Here is a 15,225-nt window from a genome sequence, read left to right on the forward strand (position 1 = left end):
GGGAGGGGGGCACTGATCGCAGTGAATGGCACATAACCACACACACCTCAGACAGGAGGAAGAACAACAGAAACCAGAGGGGAAGAGAGACAGTGGTCAGTGTGAGATTTGAAAATAATCAACAATCTACACTCTATCAGGGGGAGGAGGGAGGGAACAAAAGAGAGCTGATCCCAAGGGCTCAATGGAAAGCAAATGTAGAAAAGAATGATGGAATACATGTACAAATATGTCGGATACAATTGATGGATGGTTTGTAACAAGAGTTGTCAGAGCCCCCAATCAAATGATTTGAAAAACACAAACAAACCAGAAGATAAGAAATGCTGGTGAGAAGATAGGACATTAGCACCTTGATCTATGACTGGCGTTACTGTTGCTGGTGGGGACTGTCAAGTCCGTTCCAGCCCACAGAGATTCCCAGAGGGAAACACCTCCTTGTCCTGCACCATCCTCATCACTTTTCTTAGGTTTGAGCCCTTCCATGCAGCCACTGTGTCAATCCACCTTGACCAAGGTCTTCCTCTCTTTCGTTGCCCCAGGACTTTACCAAGCATGATGTCCTTCTCAAGGGACTGGCCTCTCCTCACAATAGGTCCAAAGTACATGAGACTAAGTCCCATTCTCCTTGCCTCTAAGACACATTCTGGCTGTACTTCTTCCAAGAAAGATCTGTTTGTTGTTTCAGCAGTCCACGGTACTTTGCATATTCTTTGCCAGCACCATGATTTAAATGCACCGATTCTTCTTCGGTCTTCCTGATTCCTTGTCCAACTTCCACACAGGCATGCTTGAAAATACCGTGGCATGGGTCAGGCGTACCTTAAGTAATCCTCAAAGGAATCCCCTTGCTTTTCGACACTTGAAAACAGTTTGTGCAGCAGATGTACCCCGTGTCATGCATCCTGTGACCTCTTGATGGCTGCATCCACGAGCCTGGCTTATGGATTTAAGCAAGATGAAATCCTTGACAAGTTCAATCTTTTCTCCATTTACCAGGTTACCTACTCCATGCTGAAGGCCGCAGTCCCGGGTCTATTAGTGGTAGAGATGCAAAATGGGACGGCTGTTGTGGAAAGCATGAGGTGGTCCCTCTAAATATTAAAGATATATGACCCACCACTTCCCCTCCTGGGTATCGACCTGAAACTGAGACCCAACAAGGGATTTACACTACAATGTTCACTGCAGCAGTGTTCACAGTAGCCCAAAGACAAGAATCAAGTGAGTGGGTCAACAAAATGTGGCACACACAACACGCGGGGGCTAGTTCTCTGCCGACAGGAGCAAAGAAGTCTTGGCACACGCTACAACATAGATGGAGTTGGAAGACATTCTGCTAACCGAAATAAGCGAATCACAAAAATACCACATGACCTCACTTATATAAAAAGACCAAGAAAAAGCCAGGGTATAGAATCCCAAAGTTATGAGGGTAAGGTGACCAGATTTTAACATTGGTGAAGTGGGGCACCATTGATAAAACTCATATCCTGGCGAAACAGCCACATGGCAGCCGAAAACCGTAAATCGGGAATTCTTAAAAACGCTGCGGGATGTGGAAAAAATTGTTCAAAATCGGGACTGTCCCGCCAAAAGCAGGACGTCTGGTCACCTTATATTAGGGGCTACCAGAAGCAGAAGTGAGGGAGAAGAGGGGGATTAAGAGTGACGGAAAAATCACCTTCGTCAAGGGCAGGGTTGTACCACTGATGATTGTAATTGCTTAATCAGTTCTACACCTGCAAAAAAGCAGAATTGGCAAAAGCTGTGTGATATAGTTACAACAACAGCAACAACAAAATAGATGCTGAGGCTGTCGATGTACATCATGAGATTTGCTTCCTTGGTCATAGTTTATGGTGACCAGACGTCCCGCTTTTTGCGGGACAGTCCCAATTTTTGTCGTTTTAAAAAAGTCCCAATTTTTGGAAAGAATGCACGACAAGCTAGGGAACGGTCTATTTGGTCCATATAGACCAAATTTTTAATCAAGAACTCCCCCCGGCCCCCCAGTCAATGGTGTCCTGCTTTAAATCTGGTCACCCTATCATAGTTTCATGGGACAGTCCAGTTAGCGGACCTTGTATCCGTAGTGCGCCTATTCTACTTCTCAGTTCGTGCATAGCACCTGGAATCCGATTCAGGCCATCCAATGGCTGTCCAAGGCACAAGAGTTGGTCTCTATTCTCCTGGAGCAACAGAGGAAGGAGAATTGGGAATCATAGCAAGAGATGGCAGGTATGGCTGTCTCCACCAACAACTTCATCTGGAGACCAGAAGAACTGGGCAGTACCCAGCTGCCATTACTGAGCATTTTGATCAATGGCTCCATAGAAGCATCCTGATGGACATGGAAAACATGCAGAACAGAATTTAAATTTCTCCAGACTCTAGACTTCCAGGAGCCACGGAGAGTGGAGGAACTCCTGAAATGATTGCCCTGAGAGGTCTTCAAACTTTAAACCAAAAATGCCCCCTGAAGCTATCCTAAAACCAAATGGTCGGGTATGGAAAATTGTGGAGAAGAGAGGGGGAGCTAATAACAAGAAAGAAGATACTGTTTTAAAATTGATTGTGGTAATGATTGTGCAGCTCGTCTTGATATGATTGGATTGGATGAGATGTGAATGATGTGCCAATAAACTGTTTGTAAAAAAAAAAGCAGTAGATTAGCTTAATTAGTTAAAAAAAAAGAGGCTGCCTTGGGCATTATGCTCTTTTAAAGCGAGCTCTATGGGCTCAAACTGGCAGCAGCAACTGGAAAGACCGCGTAAGAGCCCTAGGGAACAGTGAGTTCATGTTAATGGTGGAACAGCTTGGAAAGAATGGTTACACAACTCAAAGATTGTGATCACTGGTCACTAACGTGTACATGTAGAAGCTATTGAATTGGTGTGCATCTGACTGTGCATATTCTCAGCAGCAACAATAAAAGAAAAAACATTCAGGGGGAGATAAGATAGAAAGATACTGCCAGTGTTGGCAAGAATGTGGAGGAACAGAAACCTCATGCCCTGCTGGTGGGATTGTCACTTTGAAGCACAGTTTGCCAGTTCCTTTAAAATGTACATATAAGCTTATCCTATGACTCAGTAATTTAATTCCTTGAACTCCACCCAAAACAAATGAAAACATGTAAATAGTATGTTTACACAAAAACCTGTATAGAAACGTCCTTAGTAGCATTATTCATAATAGCTCCAAGCTAGAACAGTCTTCAGCTCCATCAACAAATGCATGGATACACGAAATATGGTCTACTTAGACAATGGCATATTATTCAGCAATAAAAAGGAATACACTTAAGAAAAATCCAAGATTGGAGGAGGGAACTGTATTAGAGCTTCAATTCTGAGCCCCTGATTTTCAGAGGACTATGGAAGATAATGAAAACCCTCAAATCCACTTTACAGAGTTCCCAAGTGGATTAAGCCTCCGGAGAAACCCCTGTGACCATTGACCAGGGATGTAAATAGCCTTCTATCAGACAGCGTGCTCTGGAAAGTGGATTCATGCAGATGTCAAAATGAGACCAAACTCACTAGCATCGAGTCAATGCTCACTCTTAGCAACCTCCTGCAGGTTTCTGAGACTTTAATTGCTTACAGGAGAAGAAAGTCCAGTCTTTATCCCTAGAAGCTGCTGGTGGTTTCGAACTGCCAACCATGTGGATTGCAGCCCAATGCATAATCACTACACCACTAGGGCACTCGTGCAGATGTAGTTAGGTTAAAATTTAGCACCTAATTTTTCTTCCCTTTTTGACCCATTTAAAATGTGTTCTAGTTTTTATTATTTTCAGCATTCTTTTGGATTAGGTTTTTGTTTTATTTTGTTATTAATGTTGGTTGTGTGTGTGTGTTTCTTTATATGAAATCCGGGATAGGGAAATCTACAGAAACAGTAATTGGATTAATAGTTTCTTGGGGTGATGGCAGGGGAAGAGGAGGGATTAGGGAGCTAATAATAATGAGTACAAGAACAAAGAAAATGTCCTAAATACACAATTTGTTTCAATATATTTAGACCACTGAATTGCATAATATATGAATTATATGTCAGTAAAAGTTTAAAAAAGGGAATGAACCGTAAAAGCATTATGCCAGCCTATGCAATCATGAGGTGTCGAAGGGATCAGGTATAAGGCATCATCAGAACAAAAAATCTTACCATAGTGAATGATGGGGGGAGTGCGGAGTGGAGATCCAAAGCCCATTAGTAGGCCACTGGAGACCCCCCTTGCAGAGGGGTCTCGGGGAGGAGATGAGCCAGCCAGGTGTGATGTAGCAACAATGAAAAATACAACTTTCCTCTAGTTCCTAAATGTTTCCTCCCCGCTCCCACTACCATGACTCGAATTCGACCTTGCAAGTCTGGCCAGACCAGAGGATGTACACTGGTACAGATAGGAACTAAAAAGTACAGGGAATCCAGGGCGGATGAGCCCTACAGGACCAGTGGTGTGAGTGGCGAAACAGGGAGGGTAGAGGGAGAGTGGGTAGGAAAGAGGGAACTGATTACAGTACAAGGAACTATATGTGACCTCCTCCCTGGGGGATGGACAACAGAAAAGTGGGTGAAGGGAGACGTCGGACAGGGCAAGATATGACAAAAATAACAATTTATAAATTATCAAGGGCTCATGAGGGAGGGGAGAGTGGGGAGGGAGGGGAAAAATGAGGACCTGATGCCGGGGGCTTAAGTGGAGAGGAAATGTTTTGAGAATGATGAGGGCAATGAATGTACAAATGCGCTTTACACAATTGATGTGTGTGTGGATTGTGATAAGAGTTATATGAGCCCCTAATAAAATGATTTTTTTTAAAAAGCATTATGCTAAGCGTAAGAAGCCAGGTGCAAAAGACTACTCATTGTACAATGCTATTTGTATTTTATATTTGTATGGAATCATTTGTCTGGAATACAGACCAGGGGTTGCCTAGAACTCGGGGAGAACCTGGAATGAGTACATCCTCGTTCAAGAGCACTTCTTAGGGGGCTGGAAACGTTCTACACTTGGTGTGGGGTGATGGTGGCCCAACTCTGCATTTACTGGAAAAGGTTCAACTGCACATTCACAGCGGGTTTCGTCTGGCTGTGAATGGGACCTCTATTAGCTGTTAGGAAAGAAGAGGCCCGAGGCAACGCTCAGGGCATCCCCAAACCACCGCGACGGGCATTCCGCCCAGGCCTTGGCTGCCCCACTAACCTTGTAGTCCCCCGGTGGGCTGCAGCAGCTCCTGGGGACCAGGCAGTGAGTGACTGGAATGCTGGGATCCTTGGTCGTGATGGACAGACCCTTCCGCAGGATCTGCACCAGCCGGGTCCAGAAGTGGAACACGGTCTCCGGGTGGTCAGGGTGGAGCTTCAGGTAGTAGATCTTCTCGGAGACGGTCCTCAACCGCAGGATGCGCTGCAGGTGGTCACAGACCTGGAGCTCCACGAACTTCAGGGGGAGGATCCTGAAGGTGCCACGGAAGCAAGACACCCACCGATGATGCTGCTGCTCCTCAGAAGCCCCCCATTGTCGTACAAACCAGGGGCGTCCTCTTCAAGACAGAGGCTTTGGGTGGGTGGGGGGAGTTAGGGAGAGAGGGCTTAGCTCCGTGGGGATCCCATTTGGGGGAGAGTCGATTCCCCTGCGGAGCACTTGACTCCCAACCCCAAAGATTCAGACTCGGTAAGTCTGAGTGGGGCCCTGGAATCTGGATGTTTCATTCTCATGCACTAGATCGGGAGTCTTAGGATGGTGTCCCCTGGTCCCGGCTTAGAGACACACAGCTGGGACGAGGGGCTTGGGGGTCCTAGGGGTTAAGCACAGAGGAAGCTGTTCTTCTCCTCCAAGGTTGGCCCCACTGTCCAGCTTGTCCATTCGTTGACCTTAATGGCTCAACTATTCTTCCCCAAGGGGCTAAAGCCAAGGACTGGCTTTAGAGCTACTATTAGTCAACTGGGGCTGGGCTGGCCTTGCTAAAGGTAAACCTAGACGGTAGGGAGAAAGGTTTGTCCCTGTACAAGGCTTTCCTGGATTTTAGAGATGTCCTCTGATTCTTTTTTTCCCCTATCTTCTAATAATATTTTTTCATTGAAAATTAGGTAGAAATTTCAGATTATCAACTTGGAAACTATGAATCAACCCCCCACATTAGTTTACCGGTCACCAGAACCTAGATTTCTCTTCTCCTGCTTGTGGGACTACTAACTTCGAATTTATCCATCAACAATCTATCCCAGGGGTGGGGGACATCCGGCCTCCGGGCCATATAAGACCCGCAAAATCATCGCTCCCAGCGAACACCACACGCCTCAGCAGTTCCCACCGTCACATCAGCGCTGGTGAGTCCATGACATGTTTGACCAGGATGGTCGAATAAACAGACAAATGACCTTGGCTGAAAAAAGTTCCCCCACCCTGGACGTCTAGTCCATGGTTTTATCTTCCCTCCCAGGTCCCCCCATCCCCGCTCTCTCTTGTGCTCCTTGAGCCATGCTGCAGATTACTTGAAGAGGCTCAGGCACCCCAAAGACACGTTTTGTGATGTGTGAAGTCCCTGCCCAGTGACGTCACCATTCCAAGAGCCATTCAGTCCCATTCATCTTAGAGAAGGAAAGCAGAGGGCCGTCAAGTGACTGACTCCTTTCAAAATTACTGCCATCTATCGAGTTAGTGGCAGGCCCAGAACAAGAACCCGGGTCTCCCAACCAGGGCTCTGCCTGCTGGACCTCGCTACCTCCTGGGGCCCTGGCCAAAGGCGGACAGACAGACTTCCAGTGCCTTCACTGGTCGAATGCAGCAGGGGGGAAAGTGGGCCCGCAGGCAGGATCATTTCCGTTCTGTCCACTCAACGCCATCCTGGCCCCTCAGCTACCCTGTGTCCAGGGCACGGCTGTTGGCTCCTCTGCTTTCTCCACCCCCCCTTGGGTTGTCATAACACGGCCCCCCACCCCCCCACCCCCAACCCCTTTCGCCTCTGAGTTGTTTACCTCTTCAGGATGATAGTTGGGGCTGTTGATGGTTGGTTCCACGTCTGGCTCTGTCCCTGGTGCCACTTGACACTGGCCATGAGGAGGATGTTGGGGAGGGGCAGGCAGGGTACAGAGGAGGTCACCCCCAGGGCCGTGGTGTTGGAGGCCTTGTAGACGTCTATCCAGTTTTTGCCCCTCCTGACCTGCAAAGCAGCCCCGCCCCCCCGCATGGTCTGAACCGGGGCAGCTCGGGGTCTAGCCCAGGGTCCCCTACCCTCAGCTCAAAGGATGTTGGGGGTCGGGCACTTTCCCATTGCAGGGGCACGGGGGGCGGGGTGGGGGTGGTGGTGGTGGTGGAGGCCTGTACCGCATCCTGTAGCAGGGTTAGCAGCATCCTGACCCCTGCCTTCCTTCCCCAAATTTTAACACTCCCAAATCTCTCTAAACTAGCAGTTCTCAGCCTGTGGGTCACAACCCCTTTGGGGGTCAAACGACCCTTTCACAGGGGTCGCCCAATTCATCACAGTAGCAAAATGATAGTGATGAAGTAGCAATGAAAAGAATGTTATGGTTGGGGGTCACCACAACATGAGGAACTGTATGAAAGGGTCGTGGCATTAGGATGGTTGAAAACCACTGTGCTAAACCAAACCAAACAAATGGAAAAGTCAAAGCCACTGCTCCGTCAAGCAGATTCTAACCTGAGGGGACCTCCCCACCTGTTCTGGGCTTTGCTCAGTTGTGATCTTTGCAGAAGCAGATTCCCAGGCCTTTCTTTGGCCTCGCTGACCTCTGGGCTAATCACCAAACACAAAAAAACCTCTGTGCAGGCAGAGATCTTGCCAAATGCCTCCCGGAGAGCAGGAAGGCAGATTCACCACCCGGTGAGAAAATGCGCCCCCCCACCCCCAGCCCCGCCCCTTAGCTTTATCCTTGTGTTCCTCTTCTGAAGGGCTCTGTCTTGGTCCACACCCTCACGGGACCCTGAGGTCCTTTTCTTCTCCCAAGGGCTCTCTGAAGGTCAGGGAGGCAAAGCCCTGCACGGACAGCCTGGGACTGACATTCGACGGAACTCATTCCATGGCGCTTTGCGGTTGCTGCCTGTTGGCCACTGCGACAGGAAGGTGTGGGACCACCCTGAGTCCCACAAGGCTATCAGTGCCATGTTTCCAGCTGCGCCTCTTGGGGTCACATTTGACCCTTGTCACAATCCGTCAAACGTTTCCTCTCCTGTGTTGCACACGTGATCGACTGCAGTCTGATGTAGGTGTGCCTTCTATCTGCCCTAGGACACGGAACTATGGGTGACTTGTTTTATTGTGACCTTTGTTTCATTTCCCTGGCTTCGACCTGAACTCTAAATCCTTCCCGGGTCTGTTCGTACTCAAGACTTGTATTTGCATCTGATTCAAGGGACAAGTCAGCCCCTTTTAGAGGCTGTGGCTGGCACAAGATCTCTCTTCGGTGTTCAAAAGCAGGGGAGTTTCTTTGAGGATTGAGGTGCGCCTGACCCATGCCCTGGTATTTCTGAGCGCCTTTCAAATGCAGGTGTGAAAGTTGGACATGGAATCGGGAAGACCAAAGAAGAATCGATGCATTTGAATCAAGGCGCTGCCAAAGAATATTCAAAGTACCATGGACTGCTGAACGAGCAAACAGCTTTCTCGGAAGAAGGACAGCGAGAATGTTCCCTACAGGGAAGGAGGCGGGACTTAGTCTCATGTCCTTTGGACATAGGATCAGGAGAGGCCAGTCTTTGGAGAAGGACATCACGTTTAGTAAGTTAGAGGGACAGCAAAAGAGAAGAAGGGCCCCCAGGAGATGACTTGACATAATGGGTACAACAATGGGTGCAAGCACAGGAAGCGTTGTGAGGATGGTGCTGGACCGGACAGTGTTCCGTTCTGTCGTGCACAGGGTTAGAACCAACTCGGTGGCACCCAATGCCTCCCGACCAGAGGCAACGGGCTGGAAGGGGAGCCCTGGGCTCTGGGTCCCAGCTCATGTTCCCTCGCCAATGGCAGCGTTTTGGCTTCTAACCTTGTGAGGGGATCTCATTTCACCTCCTCTTTGTTCACCGACTTGGGCTGGCAGCCTGAGCCATGCGTAAATTGGGGGATCCCAGCATCCTATCCAAGAGCCCTGGCTTACGTAGTGATTACATGTTGGGCTCTGAAGCTCAAGGTCAGCAGTTTGAAACCACCAACTGCTCTGAATGGGAAAGATGAGGCTCTCTATTCCGCTAGCGAGTTACAGCCTCAGAAGCCCACAGGGGCAGTTCTACCCTGTCCTATTCAGTCACTATGAGTCGGAATCAATAGCCGTGAGTGAGTACCTAAGCCCTCTGAGCTGAGCGTGCCTGACCTCTCACTATAAAACGGTCATTGTTATAAAGAGTTGCTGAGTTAATTCTGACTCACGGCGACCCCATGTGTGCAAAGAAGAACTCCACAGGGTTAAGGCTGTGACCTTTCCAAAGGAGGTCACCAGACCTGTGTTCCAAGGCCCCCCTCAAAGGGTTTGAACTAACTATTCTTCAGCTAATCGTTGAGCCCCTGACCAGACGTGCTATGCAGGGATGCCATCTGACCTCTGTCCACACGAAAACTGTCTGCAGACCCCTAGCTAGGGCCCTGTGAAACTAGATACAGAGGCCGTGGCCTTGTGTGCTGGTCCGGCCAGCTTCTCTGGGCCTCAGCCCTCTCTCAGGCTCGCCCGGGGACAGTTTGATGCAGCCCGACCATACCTGGACAAAATTGCTCTCAAACACCACTGAGTCCGGAAAGAGGTTGAATTCCGGAGAGTGCACCATCTGGCAAAGCAGACCCTCCTCCACACCAAAGTCCACCCCAGGGTTCGGCTCCTCGTCGCCAGGCCAGCACTCGTCCCAGGCGCTCAGGGGAGGGAAGGCTGGATGGGGTCTTGTGATGTTCACTGTCTTCGTCCATTTCCACCAGGACTTTCTTGGGGGCGCGGATGACATTTCTACACATGCTCAGCGGCCTGGTGCGCGTGTGTCCTGGGATCCCTCTCTTCCTCCTGGCCCTGGGCTGCTGGCCTGGCCTGAGCCTGCCTTGCAGCTCACAATGATGCATGGGTGACATCATGAGAAGCCAGGCCGGCCTACAGCAAAGGGAAGGAGGGTGGGGGGGGAGGGGGCACCCCCGCCCTTCCCTGGAGGCTCTTGGGAGTGCTGACGCCCTGAAACTCTGCAGTCCTTCTCTCTCTGGAGGGGAAGAGACAGCACTTCCAGAAAGTGCTGAGAAGGCTGGGAGCCAGAGAGGCTCCTTCCACTGCCAAGAGGAAGGTGCCCTGAGGGCCTTCAACCCTCAACTTCCTCTTCAACCGGCCCTAGAAGTTTTGTTTTGTTTTAACTTTTTAAGATCATCATCCTACAGTTGGTGGTGAGGAGCAGTGTGGCCAGAACCCCTGTTCCCTGTTTCCCCCTTGGTACTATCTCGCACAATTCCAGATTCACATCACAACCAGGATTTAGACAAGGAGGCCACCCACTGATCTTCATCACACAAAAGCTCCCTGGTACCGGGTGGGTGTAATGGGTCCCACCTTGGGCTGCGTGCGAACCACAAGCTCGGCAGTTCGAAACGACTAGCCACTCCACGAGAGAAAGATGAGGCTGTCTGCTCCTGAAAGATTTACAGCCTCAGAAAACACAGTGGTCGCGCTTCCCTTGTCCCGTGGGGTCACTGTGAGCCAGAATCAACTGCACAGTAGGGAGAGATGGGTGTCCTTGGGCTGCAGACAAAATACCACAACTGCGGGGTGCGGGGGTGGCTCAGAAGAGATTTCTTGTCTCACAGTTCTGGAGGTGGAGGGTCCAGATCAGCGTTGGCAGTGCGGAAGGCTCGTGAGGGACCCCAAGGGGAGTCAGCCCCAGGCCGCTGTCCCAGCTGACCTCTTCCGTGGTGGCAGGGGATCCTTGCTGTTCCTTGGCTCGTAAATCACTCCAGCCCCTGCCTCCGCCTTTCCCTGTACTTTTCTGTCTTTCTCCTCTTTTATAAGGAGACCTCTCAGACTGGAGTAGGACCCACCCTCCTCCATTATGACTTCATGCTTGCTGGTAGCATCTTCAAAGACCCTCTTTCCAAACAAACAAGGCTATGGGCCCAAAGATAAGTTGGAGTGGGGGTGGGGGTGGCTAGTGACCTCCTATCTGTTAGAGGGTCCCCCTTCCAATCCATGAGATGACCAGCGGGCACTGCTGTGGGGGACCACTGAGGCCCGGTCCTCTCTCCCTTTGACCCTCATTGGCTATCTTCACCATCATATCATAATCAACCGCATGTGATGTGCCACTGTATTCCAGCATCTGCGTACCATTCCCACGAGAGCAAAAGTCCCACGAGGTTAGCGATGGTCATCTTTCTGGTTCCCTGTCATATTCCCGGGCCTGGAACACTGCCTGGTGTGTCCAAATGAGGGATGCATGGCCACGGAGCCCTGCGGCATTTCTGAACCTCGTTGTTTCTCATTGTGGTCAATGTGTGGTGCGTGTGAAACATTTTTTTCACCGGCACCAATCGGTGCCGCTCATTACATTCACCACCTGGTCCAACCGTGACCACTATCCATTTGCGGTTTTCTCCAGGAGTCTTATCAGAAGCTGAGCTATATTTAAAAATATTCTGCCACCTGGGCTCATGGGTAGCCACCTGCTGAGAATGCTGTGGTTGGAAGTGGGCCGAGTTTCCAGCACCTGGTGCACAGCAGCCCTCCCACTCCCACCCACGGAAGAGTTTGGAGACCTGCCTGGCCATATGTCTGTCTAAACAGGGCTGCAAACAGTGGACCCCTTTGGCTGCCCACCAAAAGGATGGCGGTTTCAAGTTCACCCCGGGGCACCTTGGGAGAAAGGCCGGGCAACCTTCTGAAACACTGGCCACTGGGAACCCTCTGGAGCATGGTCCGAGGACGTCTGCTAGACAGACAGCCTTGGTGAAGTTGTGTGCCCCTGGCTGTGTGCCGACCCCTTTTCTGGCTGTGACTGGAGTTGCAGGCTGAGGTGCTTGGCTGCTACAGCAGGGCTCCTGTCCCTGAGGAGGTCAGAGGTCACACAGAAATGATTTGTTTCTTGCCCAGAGGCTGGTGCTGGGAGGGGACCAGCTGGGAGCCATCTGGTCAGATCTCTGTCTCCCTCTAGCTCAGCCTTTCCCTTCTGCCCTGGGCGGGGGAGCAGGGTGAACCCCTGCTTGGCTAGATCAGGGCAAAGCACCAAGGGATCTCTGACCTCTATTCCCATCCGTTTCCCTGAGAAATGTATTCTCATTTGGGCCAAACCCTCCGAGCTTATTAAATTTAATAACCCCTGAGGTCAAATGAGATAGATGGAGGAGAACAACTTTTGACAAGCAACGCGGCAAAGACCCCGGAAGGAAGGTTGATTTTCCTTATCATGATAACATCTGGGGGCGGGCTAAAAGGTCGGAGTCTCCCCACTTTGATTCCATCAGTCCGACTGACAGGCCACTCCTGCTGTTCCCCTGTTCCCAGGCCCTGCCAGTTACTGATTGAACCCAAACCATACTGCCACCCAGTCCAGGCTGACTCACAGACCCTGTAGGACAGGGTAGAACTGCCCCCGGTGAGCTTCTGAGCCTGTCATTCTTGACAGGAGTAGAAAGACCCATCTTTCTCCCTCGGGGGGGCGGCTGGTGGCTTCAAACAGCTGACCTTGTGGTTCACAGCACAGCGTGCAACCATGACACCACCAGGGTGACGAAAGCAACTCCCAAGCTCAGGGGCCTGGTTCTCTTCTGCGGACCTGTAGGGAAAATATCCTAGATGGTACATGCTTGTAGGATGGCGCCACAGGCGAAGACCTGCGGTGTGCACCCTCGCCCCCCACCCCACCAGGGGAAATAGATCAGAAGGGATTTGGCAGCTCCCCGGGGTTGGGAGACTCGCCGGTGACTGAGAGTGTGCGTGGGATGCCTTCCCTGGGTGACGCGAACGCTGCCAGGTGATGGTGGCCGTGGTTACACACTCCCGGAATTTATTCAGAAGCCACATCTCTAAAGCTCGCTGCAAACCCAGAATCCGGCGGGTTGCTTGATGTGCCTAGACACCCGGCGGCGGGACAGACCCGCAGCCATAGAGTTCGTTCCAACTCTGAGCCGCCCCGAGGGCAGAGGAGGACTGCCCCATCGAGTTGCTCAGGCCGTACATCTTTACAGACGCCGACTGCCATGCGTCTTTCTCCCCAGCTGGAGCTGGCTGCTGGTCTTTGGGTTAGCATCCTAGCGCCTTCCCGCAGTCCCCTGCCATTGGAAAGCTGGCTTCGTTAGTTTTCTATTTGGCCTGTGGGGCCCGTGGCGGGGGCTGCTCCTCATCCCTCTGTGCGAGAAGCGTCAGCACCCAATCTAGGAAGGTGACTGTGAAGAGCCGAGATTGCCGTTTTAACCAGGCGGCCAGCCATGGGAGGACGCTTGCTGTTCAGTCAATTCCTACTCAAGGCGCCAGAGTAGAACTATACCCCATGGTCTTTCAAATGGCTCATCTGTTTGCACACAGGTCACCAGACCTTTCTTCCAAGGTACCTCTGGGCAGACTCAACCCGCCAACCTCTTGGTGAGCCGTCGAGCATGCGGACTGCTTGTTTCGCTCCGGGCAATCTACAAACAGGGTGTTCGGGCTCCCCTTCCATTTCTTCCCGACCCACCACCTCAAAACGCTAACACACAGCATCTTTTTAAAAGCCATATGCCAGACACATCCACGTTGCCCATCTTCTTTAGTTATAGATTGCTTGGAGTCTAACTGGGAGCAAAGTCTCCTGGGACATCCTACTATGTGCAATCATGGCTCCCAGCTGGTCAGGCCATGCGGCTAAGTCCTGGCAACGAGATGCGAGCTGAAGTGTTGGGTGCAAGCTCTCTGAGGAACCCTTAAAGGGGGTGGGGGTGGGCATGCTCTTTTTCACGCCTCTGGCTGGAATACAGACTTGATGGCTGGAGCAACCTTCCTGGGCCGCGGAGCAACAAGCTGTGACAGGGAGCACGATGGACGGCCGTCAGCCCCTTAATGATCCTCAAAGAACCACGTTGTTGTCCCACGGATGAATGGGTCACACAGACATCTGTGCCCACAACCCTGAGACCAGAAGAACTAGATGGTGCCCAGCTACCACCCCCAACTGCTCTGAAAAGGATCACGTTAGAAGGATCATGTCAGAACAGCAGTTCTCAACCTGGGGGTCGCGACCCCTTTGGGGATCAAGTGACCCTTTCACAAGGGTCACCTAAGACCATCGGAAAACACATATTTCTGATGATCTTAGGAACGAGGCACCGCTCCTCTATCCGTCTCCAGGTGGGTCTGCCCACATGCAGATACACCCACGTACGAGTACCTGGCATGAAGACTGTTACCCATGCTACACCACAGAAGGGTAAAGAGGCAAAGTGATACTGAAAATGTGGCAGGTGAGACATTTGTGAAGCCCCAAACACACCGAGTCCCTGGTGACAAGCAAGCAAACAGAATTATAATTTAAAAATCATTAAAAACATTAAAGAAAAAAGAAAGGCCTTTCCTGGAACAACACTAAAAATGCAACTGGGCAAATGAATAGGATTTACTATCTCCGAGTGACAGGAAGTCCAGTCAGGAAGCCGCTAAGACCAGAAGAGCGCTTGTGGAGTCCCATACCTGAGAGATGACAGGAGCACCTTACCATCGAGCCAGGGGGAATAACACGCATCCGGTTTCAGAGCCTTTTGAGCCAGTTCAGATGAGCTAAGACAATGAAACAACGTGGAAAGAATGTTGAGGAGCAAAGGGTGAGATTCAATAAGTCTGTAAATGGCTAGAAATCCTTTCATGTATAAAAACTCCCCAAAACCCATCTGCAGAGGCTCTAGTCAGACTGAGCCACCGGCAGATCCGTTGTAGCCACAGCAAGCGTCTCGAACAGCCTCACTAACAGGCAGAGACCAGTGTCATCTGGATCGTGCTGGATTGAACTTGACACGTGGCCAGTGGACCACCCTGTAGACTTGACCTGAATCTGTTCTGGGTGCAAGTGTCTCGTACGGGCTCCACAACAGACATTTCTTCCCTGGCTTTTTGAATGTAGTCGGGGGTCTTCTACTTCCTAACGCATTACTTGTATTTTTATTATGTTATACTATTATGTTTTTAACCTTACCATCTTAGCGCAATTTGCATTATTGTTTCTGTTGGGTCTCCCAGTTGTGAAGCACAGGAGGAGTGGGTGCATACTGATAGTACCTGACA

At 50.7% G+C, this 15,225-nt stretch overlaps 1 protein-coding gene across 1 annotated transcript in view; it reads right to left on the bottom strand.

Annotated features, from left to right (window-relative positions):
- Positions 1-9,952, bottom strand: part of GARIN1B (golgi associated RAB2 interactor 1B) — a 22,637-nt gene extending 12,685 nt beyond the window's left edge. The window contains exons 1-4 of the mRNA XM_004707872.1: positions 9,716-9,952; positions 6,988-7,172; positions 5,213-5,465; positions 5,112-5,120 (exon numbers count right to left, since the gene is read on the bottom strand). Of these exons, the coding sequence (XP_004707929.1) occupies positions 5,112-5,120; positions 5,213-5,465; positions 6,988-7,172; positions 9,716-9,952 (684 nt within the window). The remainder of the gene's footprint in view (positions 1-5,111; positions 5,121-5,212; positions 5,466-6,987; positions 7,173-9,715) is intronic.
- Positions 9,953-15,225: the final 5,273 nt, after the last annotated feature.

Source organism: Echinops telfairi, unplaced genomic scaffold (assembly GCF_000313985.2).
Source record: "Echinops telfairi isolate 266 unplaced genomic scaffold, ASM31398v2 ScPeMD7_23;HRSCAF=83, whole genome shotgun sequence".
Taxonomy (NCBI): Eukaryota; Metazoa; Chordata; class Mammalia; order Afrosoricida; family Tenrecidae; genus Echinops; species Echinops telfairi.